We start from the raw sequence: 25525 nt of genomic DNA, 5'->3' as shown, positions 1-25525 counted from the left end.
CTTCATGATTTTTTAAAAATTTTATTTGTTCATGAAAGTCACAGGCAAAGGGAGAAGCAGGCTCCATGCAGGGAGCCTGATGCAGGACTTGATACCAGGTCACCAGGATCACACCCTAGGCTGAAGGCAGACACCAAACTGCTTAGCCATCCAGGCATCCCCTAAATTTTTTTATTCTTGATTCATGTCTTACCCATGTTTTATCATTACTTTCCAGGGAGATGAACTAACAAAGGTAGACTTCCTTAATCTCCAATGTTAAAAAGTGGTGGCAAGAGAAAAGTAATTTCCCCACTGCCACAGAATGAGTTGTAAATGATTTTAAAGCAAGGATAGAAGTAATTTGAATAGTGTGACAAAATAGTTCAAATGAATTCTTAATCTTACAGATAATGCATTCTTGAGGCCACATGTCACATTGGGAAGTATTGCTGTAGTTCTTCTGTAGTGTCTTTAACACCTCCCCACCCCCCAAATAGACTCGTGTAGTTTATGTGCATTATAACATTACCATTTTCCTTGAGGGGCAATGCAGTTTAAAGTGCAATCTGTCGCAGGATGTATGGCTATAGTAGGGGCGTGCCACTTGGCCTTATTATAAGGAAACTACCTTATGAAGCCAATTAACAGAATTGTGCGTGTGTGTGTGTGTGGGGGGGGGCGTGTTCATTATACAAATGACATCCTCATGGATGGTGGGTTAGAAAATTATGAGGTTTACGCAGTTAAGGCTACATTGTGTTGGATGGTTTGGATTTTTTGCCAGTGGATGATATTTCTGCACAAAATCTGAACAAGTTTTGGATGAACAGAGTTTTGGAATTGAGACTTAACGTGGGTTAACACTAACTTTTGCAGTGCAACCTTGAAATGTAGGCTTAGTTAAGTTTTTTTTTTTTGTTTTTTTTTTTTTAAGATTTTATTTATTCATTCATGACAGACACACACGGGGAGAGAGGCAGAGACAGGCGGAGGGAGAAGCAGGTTCCATGCAGGGAGCCCAATGTGGGACTTGATCCCATATATCGATCACGCCCTGGGCTGAAGGCAGCCCTAAACCGCTGAGCCACCGGAGCTGCCCCTTAGTTAACCTTTAAAATGGTGAGAACATCAACCTTAAGGGGTTGAATAACGATAGTTTACTAGAATCTATGAAAAGTTCCAGGTATGGAAAATTTTCCTAATTTTGGATTAACAGAGGATTTGGAAACTGATACCAAATCTCATTGGCTTATTCAATGCTGTAAGCTGGGTATATATAGGTGCAAAGTGAGAAGAAATTCCTTTAACACAGACTACTCAAAGAATTTTGTTTTATTATAGTACATGAGCTGGACTGATGGGAAAGGGTAGGTGTATGGGCAACCACTGCCCAGATTAGCATCGGATGCCCATCCCGATGGCCATGAATGTGCCAAATGTGCCGCCACTCTGCATCATGGTTTTCCCGATGCCGCCCATCAGCTCCCGACCCCGCATTCCGATCCTAAGAGAGGAGGAAAGCAAGATGGGCCAACTGGGAACAAAAATATAAGAAATGGCATAACTGCCCTTTCCCAATTTTTCATGGTAAATCAAACACTTGAAGTCTGGCAAGACATTATCTCTTCCCAGATAAGGGGGGTAATGACTAGGAAATCAATGCATCAAGATTTCTAGGGGTATCAGAATATCCTATGACCTGCCTTCAGTTTGTGGGAGGCAACATAGAGGAGCTAGTTTTTCCCCTTTTACCTCCAGGATATATGGAACACACATGCGCCAATAAAGACATTTATCTTTCTGATGGTTTCCTGGTGTTAAAGCAACGATTCGTGGAGTCAGACCTGTGTTCATGCACCAGCTCTGCAATTAATGGGCTAAGTATAAAATGGGGACCATCACATTCACAGGATTGTTGTGAGAACACATGCAGCACTTAGAATAGTGATTCACACTTGGTCAGTGCTCAGTAAATGATAATTTACAATGTGGAAAAACGGGAATTAACTCTACTACATGTGAAAATGACATTAGGGTGTTGAGTTTATCTGCTGCGTATCTACATCCTGTTTCCAGTAAGTAAAATTGCTCAACAACTGTTTCACTATGTGCAAGTGGAAATAAAAACAGCAGCGACAGTAGTAACCATTTATTGAGCACTTAATATGTGCCACATTCTGTGGTATGTGGGCTCTGATTTAATCCTCACAACTCTATGAGGCAGATGTTACCTTACTGACCTCATTCTCCACTTAAGGAAACCCAGACTCCAACGTGCTTTAAGGTTACAGAATGAGTGAAGAGTCAGATTTTCTGACTTTCAGTTTGAATCAGAACTCATATTCTCAAGCGCCGAGGCTTCCAACCTTCCTTCCAGACTGAAGGTGGGTAGGGAATCAGTCTCGTTAAAGGATAGCGAGGAAATTGAAACGAAGTAGGCTCTATCCAGGCTGCCCGCCAAGTGGCGCCGGGCAGGAAGGGCCGGTAGTCCCGCCCAGAGATCACCGCCCACCCCCCTCACCTGAGACAGGAAAAGGTGCCGAAGAGCGCCCCGGCCGCCATGCCCACTGCACAACCCATCACAAAGCCCATCTTCACGCGGTCAAAGCAGCTCGGTTGGGACTGTCCGTAGGGCCCCACGGCCACCGGCATCTGCGGGGTTCGAAGGTTAGGGGAGTATGGGCCTAGCCGCCAGCCCGGGCGGGGGCCGGAGGAGGCGGGGTGGGGGGCGAATCTAAGGGTTCGGGGAAGTCCAGGGAGGAAAATAAGCGCGTAGCCCAACTCCATCACCCTCTTAGCGTTCGGGTCCCCGCGCCGCGGTGCCCCCCACCTCACCTCGTTCGCGGCTTCGGTCGCTCAGTTCTACGTCTCACCCGGAACGCGAGGCGGAGCGCGCCCGCGGCCCGAGCAATTGCTTCCGGGACGCGGAGCACAACTTCCGGGAGCACGTAGCTGAGGACTGCGGCCGCTTCGGGCGGGGGGCTCTGCCTGCGGGACCATGCTGCTGCGAACCGCTTGGAGGCGGGCGGCCGCGGCTGTGCCGGTAGCTCCGGGGTCCAGGTCCGAGGCGCCCACTCGGGGGCTGCGCCTGCGCGGTACGCTCCGGGTCCTGCTCGCCGCCGCCTCCCGGCAGGCGCGGACCTTCTCCCTTCGCGTGGCGGTGCACCTCAATATTACAGAGCCTCCCTCTTCCGCGCGCGCAACCCAGACCCTCTGACCCTGCCTTCCTGCTGCACCCCTCAAACTTCCTCACGCCCACCCTCAGAACGGTTGACTTTGCCTTCAGATCCTGCCCCACAGGCCTTCGGAGCCTTGCAAGTTCCGTCGGCCTTCAGACCTCTCGGCCAACTTTAAGAGATGCTGGTCGTCCAGCCAGTAATCTTGGAGGGAGATCTTACCTACCCTGTTTCCACAGTCCTGAATGGCTGCCCTTTCCTATCCCTCCCTGCTCCCAACGAAGCAATTCGAATATTGTCCCTACATCCCCCTCCAAGAACATGGTCTCTCTCCCTAACCTCCTTTTACAGTTTGCTTAAGTTCTCTGATCTGATGTTTTGTTTGCTTTTCCGTTGAGATTCAACCCCTGCGTCCTTTCAGCTCATCTCACTCCCATCCAGCTTTCACCTCCTGCTGTCTTGGATACCCTGTGTCCATAGGTTCTCTCACGCTTGGCCCTTCCATACCTTTTTTTTTTTTTTGTCAGTTGTAGACCATGCTCCCCAGTCTGCTGTTCCCTCAGATACAGCCACTGCTCCACCGGCAGAGTCAGTGCTGCGACCTCTGTATATGGATGTGCAAGCGACAACTCCTCTGGTAAGGATGGAGGGGCAGATTTCCCCAAAGCTGTTTATAACAATTACAATGCAGAAGTGATAATGCACCAAAATGACTGGATCCTGCAGAAGTGAGAGTCATCGTGAAGTGTGTGTTGGGAAAAGCAATGGGCCAGGAGTCAGGAGGTTTAAATTATAATAAACTAGAAGCAGTTCTACTTACTAGCTATTGACCTTGATCAAATCACTTCGGTGTAGGCACTATAGTAGGAATAAAAGCATAGGCTCTGGAATTAGCTGGATTGCTATTTACTAACTATGTGAATTTGGGCAAGTATTAAAAGGGTTAAAAAGGTGTAAAGGAGCCCTTTATACAGAACCTGGCACATGATAAGCACTTCAATATTAATGGAAGATTTCATCAACATGTGGACTCTTGTCACTCCTGGCCCTTGTAGATCGCATCACCTGGCAGGATGTAGAAACGGCTGTCGGGACCAGGCAATGTTTGTAGATTACCTGAGGAGATGGTAGGATGATAATCTGGTAGAACGATGGGTCGAGAGTGGGAGTATATTGGGCTGCTATTTGTTTAGTACCTGAGGGAATGGAAGAATGTTTAAGGCACAATCTAGGCGGTGTCTGAAGGGTTGGGAGTGTGTGGAGGCAGTTTGGGCAGGTCTGAGGGGATGGAGTGGGGCCTGAGTGATCTGTGGACTCAAGGAGACTGATTTATTCTTTTGTGCTCAGGACCCTCGGGTACTTGATGCCATGCTCCCTTACCTAGTCAACTACTATGGAAACCCACACTCCCGGACACATGCTTATGGCTGGGAGAGTGAGGCAGCCATGGAACATGCTCGCCAGGTTAGTACAGAAGGATAGGAGGTTCTGATGACAGGTTCGGTGGACTATGGGAGGCATTTCATTCATAGCTCTGGGTGGAGGTGGACATGATTTGAGGCTCTTTCAGGAAGAGATTAGAGATCAGGCCTTGGAGTCCCTCTGAAGGCATTTTATTGGTTGTTACATTTCCTAACTAAATGACCTTTGGAATGTTACCTAGTTTTTATGAATATCAATTTCCACACATTGAAAATGGAGATTGTAATAGTTCCTACTCCTTAAGATCATTTTGTGGATTCAATGAGATATTGCTGATGATGTGTTTTATTAACACAATGCTTATACATACCAAGAGCTCAATTAGGGCTTTTTATTTTAAGTTGCTCCCCCCCCACACACAAGTAGATTCCACACCCAGCATGGAGCCCAATGCAGAGCTTGAACTTATGACCCTGAGATCAAGACCTGAGCTGAAATCAGGACTCAGATGCTTAACCCACTGAGCCACCAGGCACCCCTCAATAAGTGCTTTTTTTTTTTTTTAATTTATTTATTCATGATAGTCACACAGAGAGAGAGAGAGAGAGAGAGAGAGGCAGAGACACAGGCAGAGGGAGAAGCAGGCTCCATGCACCGGGAGCCCGATGTGGGATTCGATCCCAGGTCTCCAGGATCACGCCCTGGGCCAAAGGCAGGCGCTAAACCGCTGCGCCACCCAGGGATCCCCAATAAGTGCTTTTTAAAAAGCCAATATTGTGGGGTGCCTGGGTGGCTCAGTCAGTTGATCATCTGATTCTTTTTTTTTTTTAAGATTTTATTTATTTATTCATGAGAGACACAGAGAAAAAGAGAGAGGCAGAGACACAGGCAGAGGGAAAAGCATGCTCCATGCAGGGAGCTAATGTGGGACTCGATCCCAGGTCTCTAGGATCAGGCCCTGGGCTGAAGGCAGCACTAAACCGCTGAGCCACCCAGGCTGGCCCTGAGCATCTGATTCTTTTTTTTTTTTTTTTTTTTAAGATTTTATTTATTTATTTGAGAGAGAGAGAGCACAAGCATAGGGAGAGGTGGAGGGAGAGGGAGAAGCAGACTCTGCTGAGCAGGGAGCCAGACATGGGGCTCGATCCCAGAACCCCGGGATCACGACCTGAGCCAAAGGCAGCCGCTTAACCAACTGAGCTACTCAGACGCCCCCTGAGCATCTGATTCTTGATTTTGGCTTGTCATGATCTCAGGGTCATAAGATGGAGCTCCATGTTGGGCTCCACACTTAGCCGCACTCACCAAGATGTCTGCTTAAGAGTCTCTCTCCTTCTTCCTCCTCCCCCCTGCTCGTGTCCATGCATTCACACATGATCACTCTCTCTCAAATAAATAAATAGATCATAAATAATAAATAAATAAATAGCCAGTATTGGGGCACCTGACTGGCTCAGTCAGTGGAGCATTTGACTCTTGTTCTCAGGAGTGTTTGAGCCCTGTGCTGCGTATGGATATTAAAAATAAAATCTTAAAATAAAAATAAAGATAATAAAATAAAAATAAAATCTTTGAGGAGCCTTCGTGGTTCAGTCAGTTAAGCTCCTGCCTTCTGCTCAGGTCATGATCCCAGGGTCCTGCTCAGTGGGGAGTCTGCTTCTCCCTTTCCCTCTGCCCCTCCCCACCTTTTTAAAAAAAGATTTTATTTATTTATTCATGAGAGACACAGAGAGAGAGGCAGAGACACAGGCAAAGGGAGAGGCAGTCTCTATGCAAGGAGCCCGATGTGGGACTTGATCCTGGGACTCCAGTATCACGCCCTGAGCCAAAGGCAGAGGCTCAACTGCTGAGCTACCCAGGCATCCCTTTTTTTTTTTTTTTAAGATCTTCCCCTCTCCTTGCTTGTGCTCTCACTTTCTCTCAAATAAATAAATAAAATCTTTAAGAAAGAAAAAAAAATCTTTAAATAAATAACCATTATTATTATTATTATTATTATTATTATTATTATTATTATTTTGTATCAGGCAGGAAAAGAGCCTCGGATCTGGAATGGAACTGAATCTAAATATTGTCTGACCCTAGTGGGCACAGAACTTTTTGGGCTGTTGATAGGATGCAGTGGAGCTTTTATTTTATTTTATTTTATTTTATTTTATTATTTATTTTATTTTTTATTTTACTTTACCTTATTATTTTATTTATTTTATTTTGAGAGACACAGAGAGAGAGAGAGAGAGAGAGAGGCAGAGACACAGGCAGAGGGAGAAGCAGGCTCCATGCAGGGAGCCGGGATCACGCCCTGAGCCAGAGGTGGCGCTAAACCGCTGAGCCACCCAGGGATCACCTGGAGCTTTTCTTGAACCAGAGCTCTGTCCTAGCTATGTCTGCAGTTGCATTGCTGTCTGCAGAACTGATATTATTTATCTCTGTTTCTTGGTTTGCAGCAAGTAGCATCTCTGATTGGGGCTGATCCTCGTGAGATCATTTTCACTAGTGGCGCTACTGAATCTAACAACATAGCAATTAAGGTAAGAAAATGAGAAGGCATATCTGGGCTTTCCTTTTTTTTTTTTTTTTTATATCTGGGCTTTCCTGACTTGAGAGTTGGCCTTCCATCATTTGGGTTCCTGTATATATTTCCCCGCTACCCACTCTGACCCTATTGTGAAAAAAGACATAAGCAAACATAGGCTCTTTCTGATTTATTGCTTCCTTCAACCCTCTGAGATCTACTCCATCTTAAGTCTTTGTTCCTGTTGAACTAAGTTCAGTGAGGTAGTTGGACATGAAGAAGGTGGCTCTTTGACCATTAACTACTGGTATTTTGGACAGCAGCTACTTTAGGGAGTGGATAATGGTGACTCAGCCCTTTTCCCCATACTTTTTAAATAATTTCTACACCCAGTGTGGGGCTCCAGCTCACAACCCTGAGATCAAGAGTCACACATTACCAGCTGAGCGAGCCAGGTGTCCCTTCCGCATCCTTTTGATCTAGTCATAGTGAAGTCCAGAATCCACTTGCAATTAGACATGCTTCTCTTCTAGTTACCACCTTCACCCTTCTATATGTGATTTCAGGGCTGCCTTCCTCTCAGCCTTCTCTTTTCTTTCTGATGAGATCTATTTGCTACAAGTTTCTCCTGTTTCTTTCTTTTTTTAAGATTTATTTATTTTAAAAAATCAGTTATTTATTTTAGGGGTGGCTCCTATCTTTAGGTGCATAGAGCCCAGCATGGAGCTCGATCCCATGACTCTGAGATCATGATTGGAGCTGAAACCAAGAGTCTATAAAGTTAGCCAATTGTGCCGCCCAGGCATCCCTTTAAAAATTTTTTTTTAATTTGTTAAAGATTTTGTGTATATATATATATATATATATATATATATATATATATACACGCACATTTATTTATTTGAGAGAGAGAGAGAGAGAACATGCATGTGTGAGGGACAGTGAAGAGGGGCAGAAGGAGAGGGAGGAAAAAAAAAAAAAGAAGGAGAGGGAGAGTGACTGAAGCACGCTCCATGCCCAGCGTGAAACCCAATGTGGAGCTCAATCTCCCAACCCTAAAATCATGACCTGAGCCGAAATCAGGAGTTGGATGTTTGTTTGTTTTTATTTTTAAAGATTTTATTTATTTATTCATGATAGTCACAGAGAGAGAGAGAGAGAGAGAGGCAGAGACACAGGCAGAGGGAGAAGCAGGCTCCATGCAGGGAGCCCGATGTGGGATCTGATCCCAGGTCTCCAGGATCACACCCCGGGCCAAAGGCAGGCGCTAAACCGCTGCGCCACCCAGGGATCCCTGGATGCTTTTTTTTTTTTTAAAAAAGAGAGATTTTATTTATTCATTCATGAGAGACACACACACACACACAGAGAGGCAGAGACATAGGCAGAGGGAAAAGCAGACTCCACACAGGGAGCCCTATGCGGGACTCAATCCCGGGACCCCAGGATCATGCCCTGGGCCAAAGGCAGGCACTAAACTGTTGAGCCACCCAGGGATCCCTAGAGTTGGATGCTTAACTGAGGGGCACCCGGTCCTCAGTCACTTAAGTGACTGTTTCTTGATTTCCGTTCAGGACATGATCTCACAATCCTGGGATCAAACCCTGTATTGGCTCCCCACTCAGCAGGGAGTCAACTTGAGGATTCTCTCCTCTATCTGCCTCTGCCTCCCCCCCTACTCACTTAGGTACTCTCACTCTCTCTCAAATAAATTAATAAATCTTAAAAAAAAGAGTTGGATGCTTAATCAACTAAGCCACCCAGGAGCCCCAGGATTTTATATTTTCAAGTATGTCTACACCCAACATGATGCTTGAATTTATAATCCCAAGACCAAAAGTTGCGTGCTCTATGACTGAGCCAACCAGGTGCCCCTCCTGTTTGTTTAGATGTTCCTATTTTGAAGTACTGATTGCTGTGCTTCTGCATGCATTCACTGCATTGTGGTGTCTCTCCCTATCAGATGGAAGCCTCCAGGGCAGCCAAACTGCTGAGCCACCCAGGGATCCCAAGACATCTTTCTTTTTTTTTTTTTTTTTTTTAAATTTTTATTTATTTATGATAGTCACAGAGAGAGAAGGAGAGAGAGGCAGAGACAGGCAGAGGGAGAAGCAGGCTCCATGCACCGGGAGCCCGACGTGGGATTCGATCCCGGGTCTCCAGGATCACGCCCTGGGCCAAAGGCAGGCGCCAAACCGCTGCGCCACCCAGGGATCCCCCAAGACATCTTTCTAAATGATTTTCTTTCTTTCTTTTCTTTTTTCTAAATGATTTTCTGAAGAGATTGTAGCATAATTACTGCTATCAGCAGGGAATGAGTGTTTGAGTTTCACTTATATACTGACAGCTTTGGGTATTGTTGTCACCGTATTTGCATGTTTTATTCTTAAGTGGAAATAAAGAGAAAAGCTTTTTCCTGGGATGCAAGGATAGGCATGTTCCCTATTTTCTACCTGTAGCATCATAAAATATGTTTTTTTATATTAAAATCTCTTGGCACAGAGCCTCAAAAATCTTTGGGGTTTCCTGAATGATAGAAATGTCTTTTGTTACATAATAATCCTGTTTATACAACATAACAATTGTTTGTTTCATAACAATCCTTTCTGGACCATACCTGAGTTATGGTAGTGAAGTGACTCATGTGGGCTCTTAGTTGCAAGGGACTGGCTGGCCTTTCCAGAAGAACAAAGCATGTGATTAGGGGGTTGGAACTTTCAGCCATACTTCCCTCAGGGCAGGAGAGGGGAACTAGAGATTGAGTTCAGTCCTGTGGCCAGTGATTTAATCAGTCATGCCTTGATAATGAAACCCCCATAAAAACTCTGGACAATAAGGCTCAGAGGATCTTCCAAGTTGACGAACTCATGGATGTACTGGGCGGGTGGCATGCCTGGATTCACAAAGACAGGGCATGGAAACTTTGTGCCCATCCCCTCCTCAGGCCTTGCCGTATGCACCTCTTCCATTTGGCTATTCCTGAATTATATCCTTTATAATAAAACTGTAAGAGTGTGGTGCTTTCAGCAAGTTCTGAGAGTCATTCTGGTGAATTACTGAACCTTAGGGTGCTGTGGGAAGTCCTAAATTTGTAGCCAGTGGGGCAAAAGTACTGAAGTCTGGCTTGTCCCACCTGGGCCTTGTGGCTGACATCTGAAGTAGGTTTAGGCTTTTGGGACTGAGCCCCTTAATCTGCAGGATTTCTACTAATTCAGGGTAGTTAGTGTCAGAATTAAGTTGAATTGTAGGACACATACTTGGTGTCACAGAATTTTTTTTTTTTTAACATTTTTATTTTTTCATGAGAGACACAGAGAGAGAGAGAAGCAGAGACACAGGCAGAGGGAGAAACAGGCTCCATGCAGGGAGCCTGACATGGTACTCGATCCCAGGTCTCCAGGCTCACGCCCTGGGCTGAAGGCGGCGCTAAACCGCTGAGCCACCTGCGCTGCCCGGTGTTACAGAATTGATGTTGGAGCATACAACTCTTTCCCACTTTTTCTTTCAAGGATTGCAGTCCTTGCTGTCTCTCTGAGTATCCCTTCTTTCCTTCCACCACCACCAATTTCTAGGGAGTGGCCAGGTTCTATAGGTCACGGAAAAAGCACTTGATCACCACTCAGACAGAGCACAAATGTGTCTTGGACTCCTGCCGTTCGCTGGAAGCTGAGGGCTTTCAGGTCACATACCTCCCGGTGAAGAAAAGTGGCATCATCGACCTGAAGGTAGGAGTGGCTACTGACAGGAGGGGGCAAAATAGGAGGAGCTTGGCTTCAGCCAGTAAATCTGTTATCAGCCTCAGCCGGAGCTTGAAGGACTAGATCTAATGATGAGGGGAAGGTTGGGGAAATAGGCCTGGGAGAGAAACTGAGCATATGTTCCCCTTCAGTGTGTGGACTATTTTCTTTTTCTCTGGAGGAGTTGTTTCTCAGCTTTGTCAGTGCTTCCTGGTTTGTCTGAGGGCCATTGGCTGTGTGTGTGTAGGATGCCAGGGACTCAACACTCACCATGGCAAAGCTCTAGCCTCTTCTTCCCTTGTACTGATGTTTCTCCTCTCTCTAAAGAGGAGGCATAGTTTTTGTGAAGAATATTTCCCTTTATAGCCCATATCCTTATATGTACATTTTCGGTAGTGATTTCATGCATCTTGTCCATCAGATTTTGGATACCAACATCCCTAGTCAAATCCTAAGATGCAGTTTGTGGGAAGAGCCCTGTCATATACCAGTAGGGAGAGTTTTACTTCATTTCCAAGTTGGATGCCTTTTATTTTTTTCTTGCCCAATTGCCTGGCAAGGACTTCTAGTACAAAGTTGAATAGAAGTGATGAGAGCAGACATCCTCATTTTGTTCCTGATACTGGAAGAAAGCTTTCCTCCTTAAGTGTGATGTTAACTGTGGATTTTTCATAGTTGTTCTTGCATAAATGTCCTTTATTAGATTGAGAAAGTTCTCCAAGTCTGATTTCTTTTGGGGGGGGGGGTATTATGAAAGCATTTTGGTTTAGTAGTTGGTTTTTTGTGTTTATTGAGGTAGTCATGTGGTTTTGTCCTCTTTATATGGTGTATACATTCACTGATAGGTTACTGGATTTGGTTTGCTAGTATTTTGTTAAGGATTTTTGTATCTCTAGTCATTAGAGATCCTGATCTGCAGTTTCCTTGTGATATCTTTTTTTGGTTTTGATATCAGGGTAATACTGATCTCAGAACAGACATGGTGGTTGTCACCTAGTGTTTTAGTTCTGTTGACCACTGTGGCCCTTCGTAAAACTCTCCACTTCAGCCACAGAGCCTTGATATCTCCCTGATTGGGCCTGACCAATCCTGCTGTGGGTCTCTTCTCACATAGCCCCTCACCTCTGATTTCTTCTCCTCTTTGCACTTTCCTTAATTCTCTCCCTCTTTTACCCACTTAGCTCAAGTTCAGCTCTGTGCTGAAATCTTCTTAGCTGCCCCAACCCCTATTTTTTTTTAAGATTTTATTTATTTATTCATGAGATACAGAATGAGAGGCAGAAACATAGGCAGAGGGAGAAGCAGGCTCCATGCAGGGAGCCCAATATGGGACCTTATCCCAGCACTCCAGGATCACGCCTTGAGCTGAAGGCAGGTGCCCAACTGCTGAACCACCCAGGCATCCCTGCCCCAACCCCTATTAATATCTTTTTTTCTCTAAATTCCTTAAATTCCTTAATGGCTTTTTACTACTATCCTCTGTCGTATGTTTGTCTATCTCTCCACCAGGTTAAGTCTCCTGAATACTAGGAGCATGTATTTTTCTGGCTTTTATTTCTCATAATGCTTAACGTGTGCTATTCTTTCACCTCATAGTATGTATTATGCCATAGTGTGTGGCACCACGGATAGCAGGATGAACAAGACAAGTTTAGTTCCTGCCTCCTGAGAGGTTACATTCTAGTAAAGGGGACAGTTAACATATAGGCAAACATGTAAATGAAGTAGTTACAAATTAGGATAAATACTGTGAAAGAAGCAAACAAGAAGCAAGGGAAACATGGCAGTGAGCACCTTTATAAACCAGTGTCCAGGAAAGCAAGATGTTGGGAGGCTGATTAATAATTCCTTTAAGAGAAATATTTTAGTCAGACGAGATCCCTGCCTCAGTATTGTCACCAATAACCTTGATTTTTGCTACTTTGTTGTTTGCAGCTTACTCTGACAACCTTACATAGGAAAGATTCTCCTCTTTTTTTAATTAAACTTTTAAATAATTGTCAATTCACATGTGATTGTGAGAAATCATACAGAGAGATCTCACGTATCTTTTATCCAGGTTTTCCCATGATAACATCTTGCAGAAGTATATCACAGCCAGGGTATTGATGTTGACACAGTCTGCCGGTCTTGTTTTCGTTGCCCCAGTTTTACTTGAACTCACTTGTCACATAGAGGTTTGTGTAATTACCACCACCATCACATTACTTTCATCACCACAGTGATGCTTCCTGTTGTTCTTTTAAAACCACTAATTTGATCTCCATTTCTTTAATTTTTTATTTCAATAATGTTATATAAATGGAATGATAAAGTGTGTAACGTTTTGGGACTGGTTTTTCTCCTTAGCATAAGTCTTTGGCAACTCATTTAGGTTGTTACATGTCTCAGTAGTTTGTTCTTTCTGTTGCTGAGTCATAGTCCATGTGTGGGAAGTACCAGAGTTTAACCATTCACCTGATGAGCGACCTCTGGGTTGTTTCTAGGTTTTGGCTGTTGTGGTGAAAGCTGCTATGAAAATTTATGTGTATGTTTTTTGTGTGAATCTGTTTTCATTTCCCTGAGATAAATGCACAACAGTACAATTACTGGATCGCAAGGTAATTTTATGTTTAGTTTGGTAAGAAACAAAAAGTGGCAAACTGTTTTCCAGCATAGCTATGCCATTTTACGTTATGACCAATGGTAATAACCAAGTGAGTAAGTGATGCAATTTCTCCGAATCCTTGCCAGCATTTTATGTTGGCGCTATTTTTGTTTTAACCATTCTGATAAGTGGGTAGTGAAAGGCCCCTTTCCAAGACTAAGCTTGCCTATATTCTGAGTTAGGGAGGACTTTGTTGGTACTTTATGTCTCCTTGCTCCTGATACTCTTAGGAACTAGAGTCTGCCATCCAGCCAGATACCAGCCTGGTGTCAGTCATGACTGTGAACAACGAAATTGGAGTGAAGCAGCCCATTGCAGAAATAGGTGAGTATCATGGGTGGACCCTGATGTATGCCTACCACTGGGATCCATCTGAGGAACAAGAATGGTCTGGGAGGGAGGTCAAGGGAAAGGGAATTTCAGAGCATGAGTCCTTCCTTGTTCAAAGACCTATTGTGTATGGTATAGCAGTATTTGAATCCTGGTCTAGTATTCTTTCTGTTCCTTTCTATTTAACTGCAGTTGCTGCCAAAAACAAAACACCATTCTTTTTTCTCTTCCCCTTTAACTTTTGTCACTTTAGTATATCTCTTTATTATGCTCACTTAGAGCCAGAGACTCACCCTGTAACTCCTAAGGCACATTAGCAAATAGATCTGCTAATCTTTGCTTCCTTTACAAAGGATATAAAAGTTAATCTGATACATTGAAAGGCCTGTGTCAAGGAGGTAAGACGAGTCTTAGGCATCAGGATATCAGGGATGTTTTGATTTGGTGATTTGTACTTGCCCTTATTTTCTCTAGCTGAGAATGACAGAGAGAGTGGGAGAGAGAGATGGAAAGAGAGACTAAAAAAAAAAAAAAAAAAAAAAAAAAGGAAAGAGAGACTAAGAGAAAGAGAGTGAGAAGTTATTTACTATATGGCTAGAGGGTAATGACAGATGCAGTTTTGCCTTAGAACTCATGGTATGAAAAAAAAAAAAGAACTCATGGTATGTTGTGGGATCACTGCCAGGTGACTTCCCAACATTGTGATATGATTCTTCCCCTCTGTTGTTTCCTCAGGGCAGATTTGCAGTTCCAGAAAGGTATATTTCCATACCGATGCAGCCCAGGCTGTTGGAAAAATCCCACTTGACGTCAATGACATGAAAATTGATCTCATGAGCATCAGTGGTCATAAAATCTATGGTCCCAAAGGTACCAGCCCCTCCTAGAGTTCTTTCTCCCAGACCTCCCAGTAAACTCCTTGACATATGTTCCTTGTAGTTATTTGGGACTGCCGTTGCTCTCAGATGAAGTTGTACATTCATAGTGTCTTGCAGAATGCAGGTGTCCTTTAGCAATAACCAAGAATACACTTGCCTATTTGTAGACTCTTTCAGTTAACTGTATATATCAGTCCATTGTTCCATTGCCTCTTTAGAAAATCCTTAGAAAGCAAGTAGAGGTTTATTTGGTTGAGGACCAAAGGGTTTTGTCATATCAAATTTAGCGAGATAAGTCCATCTATCCTGTCTGCCCCACTATAATATTCAGAGCAATGTTCTTTGAGTCCTTCATTCCCTGTGTCTTTCTGTAACACAGGGGAAGATTGGACTTTTATATCTTTTGGCGTTTATTCCTAGATTTAATGTGTTCCTATTAGTCTCTCAAGGATATTTGTTTGTTCCCTATGGTCCTGTTGGCCCAAGAATGTTTCTAGCCAGAATTCTGTCTTTTCTCTCCAGTCTTTTATCTTTTATGGAAGTAGCTATAAAATTTCTCTGTCTCTGAGGTGAGGAGGGCCTGTGGGGGTTGGTAATGTTGGTACACTTTCTGTGTTTGTAGTGTATGTCATTGGGCTATACATTCTGAGAAAAAAACTGATAGCTCTTGGAAATATGTAAAATGTCTTCTTCTCAAGGTTCCCAGAGGTTATAGAGTGTTTCTATGAGTTATTATTATAAAAACCACAGTAGGCCTCCTATCTTTAATGTTGCCTTTATTGGCTTTTATTGTGGGTAAATGTATTTTGATAAAACCAATTGAGCAGAAGCTCTGATCAACACTTATTTTTTTTATTTTTATTTTTTTTTAAAGATTTTATTTATTTACTCATGAGAGACACACACAGAGAGAGAGAGACAGAGATGGGCAGAGGGAGAGGCAGGCTCCATGCAGGGAGCCTGACATGGGACTCGATCCCAGGTCTCCAGGATCAGGAGGCCCTGAGCTGAAGGCAGCGCTAAACCACTGAGCCACCTGGGCTGCCCTCTGATCAACATTTATTTATTTATTTATTTATTTTAACATTTAAATGTATATAGGTATCTCACTATCCAGACTCCTACTTTCTGAAATCAGGATCCCAGTGGATTTAGATAACATGGTGTCCTTCACTGTCCAGACATGGGGTCAGAGCATGTGCTCTCTAAACTTGGGAACTGCAGAGATTCACATAGTGAGGATACTTGAATTTGATAAGGAAATAAAATATTTCTTAATTAAGTGTAGTTTGTTACATAAATTATTTCAAAACTGAGATCCTTTGTAATAAATCTCTGTCTAAGCAGTTGTTCTATGTGAAAAAAGATGAACTTCACCAAGTGGCCACTCTATTTAAAATCTTTGACAGCTTTGTGAATATCTTTGCAGATTCATGCTCATATTTTGGCATGAAATTCCTGTAAGTGGGTTTGCCAAGCCTTAAGTTATATACATTTATTGAAAATATTTTATTTATTTATTTGAAAGAAAGAGAGAGAGCGTGCATATAAGCAGAGGAAGGAGCAGGGGGAGAGGGAGATAATCTCCAACAGACTCCTTGCTGAGTACAGAGCCTCACACAGGGCTTGATCCCACAACTGCTAGACCATGACCCAAGCTGAAACCAGACACTCATTTGACTTAGCCACCCAGGTAGGTGCCCCTTAAGTTATATATGTATTTTTTAAAATATTTTATTTATTTGAGAGAGAGAGAGCGAAAGACGAAGACAGCACAAGCAGGGAGAGGGGCAAACGGAGAGGGAGACACAGACTCTCCGCTGAGTAGGGAGCCTGATTCGGGACTTGATCTTAGGACCCTGGGATCATGACCTGAACCAAAGGCAGACATGTAACCATCTGAGCCACCCAGGCGCCCAGGTTATATACATTTTTAAGCTTTGATATACTGTGGGAGATTATGCTGATTTTTAATTACAATCTGATCTTTCTTTGCTTTTTCCCCAAAGGTTTTTTGTTTTTGTTTTTGTTTTTTTTTAAGATTTTATTTTTATGTAATCTCTACACTCAACATATGGCTCAAACTTACAACCCTGAGGTCAACGGCCTGTGTTCCACTGACTGAACACATCCACTTTTGTATTTAAAATTTTTTTTTCCCCCAAATTTAAAAGCTACAAAAAAGTACAAGGCCAGAAAGTCTCTCACCTCTATCTACCATTCATGTAGTTCTCTGGGAAGGCTATTTTTTGAATATTTTTCTAGAATTATTCTATGCATTTGCAAGTGCATATCCCCTCTTTCCCCCTCTGTTTTTACTCAAAAAATAGCATAGTATACTCGTTGTTCTGCATCTTCCTTTTTATATCTAATAATGTATTTTTTAAAGATTTTTTTATGTATTTATTCATAAGAGAAACAGAGAAGCAGAGACATAGGCAAAGGGAGAAACAGACTCCATGCAGGGAGCTTGATGTAGGAATCAATCCCAGGACTCTGGGATCATTCCCTGAGCCAAAGGCAGATGCTTAACCGCTGAGCCACCCAGGTGTCCTGTGTATTTTTTTTAAGTAAATACAAACTTTATTCAGATTTCATCAGTTTTCTAAAAATGTATCTTGGAGATTTTACAGTCGCAGTACAGAAGGAGCTTCCTCTCTTTTTTTTTTTTTTTAATTTTTATTTATTTATGATAGTCACACAGAGAGAGAGAGAGAGAGAGAGGCAGAGACACAGGCAGAGGGAAAAGCAGGCTCCAGGCATCGGGAGCCCGATGTGGGATTCGATCCCAGGTCTCCAGGATCGCGCCCTGGGCCAAAGGCAGGCGCCATACCGCTGCGCCACCCAGGGATCCCCTTCCTCTCTCTTTTATACACCACCTTTGTATTTCATTGTGTGGACTGTATCATAATTTATTTGCCCAGTCCCCTGATGATGAATATCTGACTTCTTTCTGGTATTTTGCTCTTATGAATAATGATACATTGCATGATGCCATTTCAGACATCCATAGGGAGCTACTTTAAACCATTTGGTCATTACTCCTTCTAGTACTTACCTTCCTAATGTTAAATAATTTTTATAAATATTATGATTTTACTGCTGTTTCTCCTTTTCCTCCATTTCTTTTTATTTTGAAATTTTCAAGCTTACCAAAAAGTTGAAAGATTATTTTGACCCCATCCAAAAGTGATAATTTGTTCCATCTGCATTTTTCATCTTTTCTCTATTGTAACAAATTTTGTTTCCCAGGGGTTGGTGCCATCTACATTCGCCGCCGGCCCCGTGTACGTGTGGAGGCCCTGCAGAGTGGAGGGGGGCAGGAGCGGGGTATGCGGTCTGGGACAGTGCCCACGCCCTTGGTGGTTGGGCTGGGGGCCGCATGTGAGGTGGCACAGCAAGAGATGGAGGTATGGGGAGAGCAGTTTCCTTCCTCAACTTCTTCCCCAGTGCTAGGTCTACTATTAGAGGTTTCTTTTTTTTTTTTTTTTTAATATTTTATTTATTTATTCATGAGAGACACAGAGAGAGAGAGAGGCAGAGACACAGGCAGAGGGAGAAGCAGTTCCCATGTGGGGAGCCTAATGTGGGACTCGATCCCAGGACTCCAGGATCACGACCTGAGCCAAAGGCAGATGCTCAACCACTGAGCCATCCGGGCATCCCCTATTAGAGGTTTCTTTTTTTTTTTTTTTAAGATTTTATTTATTTATTCATGAGAGACGCAGAGAGAGAGGGAGGGAGGGAGGGAGGGAGAGAGAGGCAGAGAAACAGGCAGAGGGAGAAGCAGTCTCCATGCAGGGAGCCTGACATGGGACTCGATCCTGGGTCTCCAGGATCAGGCCCTGTACCAAAGGCAACGCTAAACCACTGAGCCACCGGGGCTGCCCTATTAGAAGTTTCTTAGCACAAATGAATGAATCAGACCTTTGCTGGAAGAGGAGGTTTAGGAAACCCATCCTTGTCCCAGTGCTTCTGGCATCTTATTCTGAGGGAGATATAATGGGCTTCAAAATCTAGGTCCATTCAGTAGGTATTGGTTCATTTATTTCCAGCGTATTGGAACCATGTGTCCAGTTATTGAGCACCTTTGCATGCCAGGTGCTGTGCTTAGTGCTGGGGATACAGTGGTCTCCCCACTGTAATACAGGATGATAAGTGGGTCTGATGCACAGTCACTTCTGGACACAGGAATAGGGATCCTCATCTTGTATGTTTCTGAGCTGTTAATGGTCACTATGCTTAGTCCTCCCTTACCTGCTCCTCAGTACGACCATAAGCGGATCTCAAAGTTAGCAGATCGGCTGACACAAAAGATAATGAAGAGCCTTCCAGATGTGGTGATGAATGGGGACCCTGAGCACCATTACCCAGGTATGGACATGCCTTTTCTATCCCCATTCTGGAGGAGTCTGAGACTTTGAAACTTCTTTCATAGTGATTCTCTTTGCAGGCTGTATCAACCTCTCTTTTGCATATGTGGAAGGGGAGAGTCTGCTGATGGCTCTCAAGGATGTCGCCTTATCCTCAGGGAGGTGAGTTGAACTGCATAGACAGGAACTGTGGCAGGACTCATTAGCCTGGCCTCTTAAGTGGCATAACATTATTAAGCTTCCTAAGTGTGGAAGTGACAGAAGAGCTCTTGGCTAAGTATAAAGGTCATTTTGTAAGTATTGAGTTTTTAGCTGGCTTGGCTCTGGCTGAAGTTTGCCACCTTAAGAGGGCTTCCTGGGTAGAATTTTGTGCCTTTTATGGCCTTAAGAGATGCATGCATGCATCTGTTCTAGTGTTATACTAGCAGTTCTGTTGCAGACCCCCAGAATTAAAGGATGCTCCAAAGGCCACCAAGGGTTTAGCTGCCATCTAGGCTGGTACTGATGGTGTATTCAATCATAGGGGAGTGAGCACTTGGTTCTCCACTGCTTCTGGTTGTCAGACTCAGCTCATGTGGTATAGTGTTCCGTCATGCTTTGGTAGTGTCCTTGCTCAAGGACGATATCCTCCATAAGGACCAGAGGAGCTAGGTTCATATTCCAGAAAATGTAGACAGCTCTGGACTCTTTAGCTCTACCAAATTAGAATATCTCTTTTATTTCCATGTAATGACTTCAGGGACCTGAGGATGGGAGGAAGACCAGGGGTTTGTGGCTAAAAGCAGATGTTGATGATGAACTGAGCAAGGATCCTTGTGTTTCTCTTCAGTGCCTGCACCTCTGCATCCCTGGAGCCCTCTTATGTCCTTCGAGCAATTGGCACTGATGAGGATTTAGCTCATTCTTCTATCAGGTCAGTCAGTTGAACTACAACGTTTATGAAAAGCATCCTCTTTGGTATTATTCATCTCCTCTTCAGACTTGTTTTCCTTATCCCTTTTTGATTTTTCTTGGAAGTTTCTAGAGCAGCAGTTCTCAGACTTCATTGAATATCACTTGGGAAGTTTGTGAAGATTTCTGAGTCCCACACTCAGAAATTCTGATTGACTAGGACTGGAGGAGGAATAAGAAACTTCTCTGGTGATTCTAATGTGGCTGATCCACAGACCCGTGTCCTGAGAAACTCTAGCCATGTTCTTTCTGTGACTTTTGTAGAGTAGATCCTTGTTGAGTATTTGCTGAATGAATTTACCTTGGTGCTAGAGTTCAAATGCAGAGCTCTTCTCTTGTGCCTTTTTTCAGGTTTGGCATTGGCCGTTTCACTACAGAGGAGGAAGTGGACTACACAGTGGAGAAGTGCATTCACCATGTGAAGCGTCTTCGAGAAATGAGGTATGCACTATGCACCAGACACCCTTTGGAAGAAATTGTAGTGCTGGCTCCTCTCTTGTCCTCAGGCTTTATGTTTATACTGCCTAAAACCAGCTTTTGAGAATACTGGATTTTAGGATTTAGAAATTCCACAAAGTTGGGGCCCCTGGTTGTCTCAGTCAGTAGAGCATGTGATTCTTGATCTTGAGATTGTGAGTTCAAGCCCCACATAGGGCATAGAACTTACTTTAAAAAAAAAAAAAAAAAAGTTCCACAAAGCAAGATAGTGGATCTTCTTGGCTACTTGTTTTCAGAATATGACAAAGTATTATTTTATTCTTTTTTTTTAATTTTTATTTATTTATTATAGTCACACAGAGAGAGAGAGAGGCAGAGACACAGGCAGAGGGAGAAGCAGGCTCCATGTACCGGGAGCCCGACGTGGGACTTGATCCCGGGTCTCCAGGATCGTGCCCTGGGCCAAAGGCAGGCGCTAAACCACTGCGCCACCCAGGGATCCCTTATTTTATTTTTTAATTTTATTTATTTATTCATGAGAAACAGAGAGAGAGAGAGAGAGAGAGAGAGGCAGAGGGAGAAGCAGGCTCCATGCAGGGAGCCCGACGTGGGACTCGATCCCAGGACTCCAGGATCATGCCCTGGGCTGAAGGCAGGTGCTAAACTGTTGAGCCACCTGGGCTGCCCGACAAAGTGTTTTTAAAAACTAAATAACTATATAAAATCAGACGTTTTTCATTATGATAGTATTAATATCAATACAAAGTTAGTGATTTGTAGACTACATAGAAAAAAACTCCCTTTAAGATAGGAATTCTTTTTTTTTTCCAACTTATTATTTATTTATTTATTTATTTATTCATGAGAGAGAGAGAGAGAGAGGCAGAGACACAGGCAGAGGGAGAAGCAGGCTCCATGCAGGGAGCCCAATGTGGGACTCGATCCCGGGTCTCCAGGATCACGCCCGGGGCTAAAGGCGGCACTAAACCGCTGAGCCACCCAGGCTGCCCTTAGATAGGAATTCTTGAGATGCCTGGGTAGCTCAGTGGTTGAGCAGCTGCCTTTGGCTCAGGCCATGATCCTCGGGTCCTGGGATTGAGTCTCATAGCGGGCTCCCTATGAGGAGCATGCTCCTCCCTCTGCCTGTGTCTCTGCCTCTCTCTGTGTGTGTCTCTCATGAATAAATAAATAAAATCTTTAAAAAATTTTAAAAAATAGAAATTTCTTCTTAAAAAAAAGTTTCATAGTTTTCTTTAAATTCTCAAAAGTTTGGGGTGCCTCGGTGGCTAAGTCAGTTAAACATCTGCTTCAGCTCAGGACATGATCCCAGGGTTCTGGGATCAAGCCTCGAACTGGGTTCCCTGCTCAATGAAGAGTGTGCTTCTCCCTCTTGCTCTTTTGTTCCCCTTGCTTGTGCTCTCTCGTGCCCTCTCTGTCAGATAAATAAAATCTTAAAACCTAAAATAAAAACACAAATTCTCAAAATGTTAAGAACTACTACTCAGAGTATTCTTTGTAAAGATGCTTTATAAGCAAGGTCAAGAGATGCTTTGTCAGCCAGCTGCCACCAGGGCTTCCCTTAGTAGCCATAGAGCTCCACTTCTTCCTAGGGACATTGAAGCCTCTGAATTTTTTCAGAGTCTGGCTCCATTCTGGTTAAATTCAACTTTCAGGATTCTCTTGGTCTAGTTATTGAGAGTGAGGAAATTTAAGTATATACCCTTATTCCCTTTATGAACTTTCTTAGGTCTCTCTGGGCTCTGGACTTTCCCTCCCAGAGTCTAGTTGTATTGCTGAAATATCTACAGCTTGCTTAGTTTTCTAAGGCTCAAGATTCCTCTGGCTTCAGCATCTTCAACCTGTTTCTTCTGACCTTTACAAACTGAATTCAGCATGGTCTTACTAGCCCCTGGCTAAAGCTTTAGTTTGTGAGTCTATGACAGTAAGTGACTTCTAAAGAGAAAGGATAAGAAGGAGATCGCTAACTTTAAGGAGCCACGTTAAAGGTCATACATAGAAAGGCATGCTGGGAATGCATGGCATAAAGGAGAGGGATAAGCCAAGAAAAGAGTGAAATTGGGTAGAAGAAAATTAACTGGGAACTCCAAACCGGAATCCTACAGTCATAACACCTTGAAGTAATATCTGGTCTGGGAATATTATGCAAGGCATTCAAGCTGAAGGGAATTAGAGCTTAGCCGAGATTTATCAGCAGCAGTTCTGTGTAAGATGAAATGCTCAGATCTAAGATGCAAGAGATACTTTTGAATTGGAACCAGGGATGTTGGAAGCACAGTCCAACTCTGGGGTGATGAAGCTGGTAGGAATTGGTTAAGCATGCTACATATCTTGGTAATTTAGGGCTAAGCTCTAGCCCTGAGAAGTAGAGAAAAACCTAGAAAGAAGTGTTGAAAAGTTGTCTATTTGGGTGGGGATGAGTAGAGAGGCAGAAACTTGATGCTTATATAGGTTCCAGGGGTCTTGGTTCCACTAAGGAAACTGTTTCCATAGTATCTCATGAATGGGATGAGAGCTTCTTGAACATGACCGCAACCTGATGCCACTGACTTGGCCCCACTGGAGCTGAACCTGTGGTACTCAGTTATTGTTTTTTGGCAGCTATGGAGAGGCTGGAGCTGACAAGAATTTAAAGAGAGCTGGGAAGGACTTGTTAACCACTATGTTGGGGTTTGTCAGGGCAAGAAAGTGGAGAGACAAGAACGGATAGAGTTAAGTCAGGGCTCAGGGGTCAGAGACCAATGTCAGCTGTTTCCTATCTAAGCCCTTACTCACCCAATGTCTCTTTTCTTTGGCAGCCCTCTCTGGGAGATGGTGCAGGATGGCATTGACCTCAAAAGCATCAAGTGGACCCAACACTAGAGGAGTGGGCCTCTGACTTTGTGCTGTCCTGGCTTCTCCTACTTCACCAGCTCATGCACATCTGGGTATCTTATTATACCCAGTGGATGCTTCATATCAGACCAGAATTGGTGTAGTCCAGTTGACTTCAGCATCAACTACTATCAGCCCAAGACAGAAATATAAGAAAACTATCTTTCCTCTAGCCTCAGCTCCTTTGGTGGGGGAACACTCATGTTTCTCTCCAGGAGTACTTCTTTGGTCTTATGGTGAATGGATGTTCTTGGTGGGGAGAGCCAGAGGAACTGGAAGATGGTTCTTTGTTCAGAGACCTCAGTTCTCTATGTGGACATTTGAATTGTTGCTTACTACTGCACAGCAAGAATGACTCCTTCAGGAGCAAGCATAATCAACTGCTATTTAATTTCTTTTTTGGCTCCAAAGCCCACCTCTTCGTGTTCATTGTAGACTGACAGCAAGTTTCTTAGAAGCCTTGTCTCCTGTTCTTGTCCCTTTATATTTTTTTTTGACCTAATGGAGCTAGAAATATCTATATAACCCCACCCATTATTCTAATAATTTATGTTTCTTTTTAAAAAATATTAATTTGCAGATAAGAGAAATAAAATCACCTTCCTTTATTTAATTTGTGACTTTATGAAAGTCTCAGGGAGAATTCCAACCTGTACTTGGAAATCAGGAGCAAACTACCACCCCACTTGATTCCAGTAGATGACTCAGTCTGCTTGCATATCCCTTCATTTGACAACTATTTGAGTACCTTTCAGGAACCTAATATTATTCTGGGTATTATGAATATATTGACTAATGGGACCAAAAGGACTCTGTCCTCAATGAGCTTTCATTCTAGTAGAGAGATGGAAAATAAGAAGTAAACAAAGCTATTATAGATTGTGATGAGTGCTACAGAAGAAATACAATGATAAGAGGAAATATTAGAAACTACTATGCTAGATATACTAGGAAAGCTTTTTAAAGCAGGTGTTATGTAAGCAAGAACACGATTTCCAGTCAGGGAAAGAGCTAGAGATGAATGAGGAATGAAAAGGAGCTGGAAGAGTAAAAGGCCTGATATGTTTGAGAAACCAACAGGATAATGTAGCTAGAGTAGTTTCTCCATTTGTGAGTCTGACACTGTAAGTGGATAGTTACCAGAAATTTTAAAAAGCAAGAGAAAAAATAAATTGGAGTACATCACACATTTTTGAGTATTTTATTTTGTTTTTTTGTTTGTTTTTTTGTTTTGTTAAATTTTTTAAAAAGATTTTATCTGAGAGAGAGATCATGAGCACGGGGGAAGGGCAGAGGGAAAAGCAGACTCCTGGCTGAGCAGGGAGCCCGATGCTGGATTCAATCCTAGGACCCTGGGATCATGACCTGAGTTGAAGGCAGACACTTAACCGACTGAGTCACCCAGGTGCCTCTTATTTATTTATTTTTAAGTAATCTACACCCATGTGGGGCTCCAGCCTACAACCCTGAGATCAAGGGGCACATGTTCCACCAACTTAAGGGCCATGTACCCCTTAAGTATTTTATTTTGATTATATATTTGAATGTGTATACTTGGTTGCAAATGATGGTCAAAAAAGTATGAGAGCTACTAGCTCAAAGTATGGTAAATGTATATGGATAGGAGGTAAATGTATATATATGGGGAGGAGGTTTTTAAACAAATTTTTTATTTTGAATTACTATGTATTTTTAAAAACTTTATTTGAAAGAGACTGAGAACAAGAGACATCACAGAAGGAGAGAGAAAGGGAGAAACAGACTCGCTGCTGAGTGTAATGTCTCATGCAGGGCTCAATCCCAGGACCCTGAGATCATGACTTGAGCCGAAGGCAGATGCTTAACCTACTGAGCCACCCAGGTGCCCCTTGAGTAATATTAGATTTATTTATTTATTTTTAAAAGATTGTATTTATTTATTCATGAGAGACAGAGGGAGAGAGAGAGAGAGGCAGAGACACAGGCAGAGGGAAAAGCAGGCTCCATGCAGGGAGCCCGACGTGGGACTCGATCCCGGGTCTTCAGGATCAGGCCCTAGGCTGAAGGCGGCGCTAAACCACTGAGCCGCCCGGGCTGCCCTAATATTAGAGTTAGAGAAAGTTTCAAAGACAGTACAGAATTAGATGCCCATCACCCAGTTTCCTCTAATTCTAACATCTAATATAAAACTTTTGTGTCAAAACT

At 43.3% G+C, this 25525-nt stretch overlaps 2 protein-coding genes across 3 annotated transcripts; one reads left to right on the top strand and one right to left on the bottom strand.

Annotated features, from left to right (window-relative positions):
• Positions 1 to 1296: 1296 nt before the first annotated feature.
• ROMO1 (reactive oxygen species modulator 1) lies at positions 1297 to 2960 on the bottom strand. The gene is made up of 3 exons (XM_025469901.3): positions 2818 to 2960; positions 2504 to 2634; positions 1297 to 1486 (listed from the first exon to the last, which is right to left on the bottom strand). Exons 2-3 carry the CDS (start codon positions 2632 to 2634, stop codon positions 1378 to 1380), a joined length of 240 nt encoding a protein of 79 aa, XP_025325686.1. The 5' UTR covers positions 2818 to 2960; the 3' UTR covers positions 1297 to 1377.
• On the top strand, positions 2941 to 23949 carry NFS1 (NFS1 cysteine desulfurase). 2 transcript variants are annotated; one of them, XM_025469899.3, is made up of 13 exons: positions 2941 to 3077; positions 3686 to 3795; positions 4506 to 4622; positions 7028 to 7111; positions 10668 to 10820; positions 13710 to 13803; positions 14545 to 14679; positions 17940 to 18097; positions 18956 to 19061; positions 19141 to 19222; positions 19890 to 19973; positions 20363 to 20452; positions 23266 to 23949. In XM_025469899.3, exons 1-13 carry the CDS (start codon positions 2981 to 2983, stop codon positions 23327 to 23329), a joined length of 1374 nt encoding a protein of 457 aa, XP_025325684.1. In that variant the 5' UTR covers positions 2941 to 2980; the 3' UTR covers positions 23330 to 23949. The 2 variants fall into 2 exon arrangements, with proteins under 2 accessions (XP_025325684.1, XP_025325685.1); XM_025469900.3 differs by lacking the exon at positions 10668 to 10820.
• The last annotated feature ends 1576 nt before the right edge of the window (positions 23950 to 25525 follow it).

This window comes from Canis lupus, chromosome 24, assembly GCF_003254725.2.
Source record: "Canis lupus dingo isolate Sandy chromosome 24, ASM325472v2, whole genome shotgun sequence".
Classification (NCBI taxonomy): Eukaryota; Metazoa; Chordata; class Mammalia; order Carnivora; family Canidae; genus Canis; species Canis lupus.
This window is presented reverse-complemented; position numbering and strand designations above follow the sequence as displayed.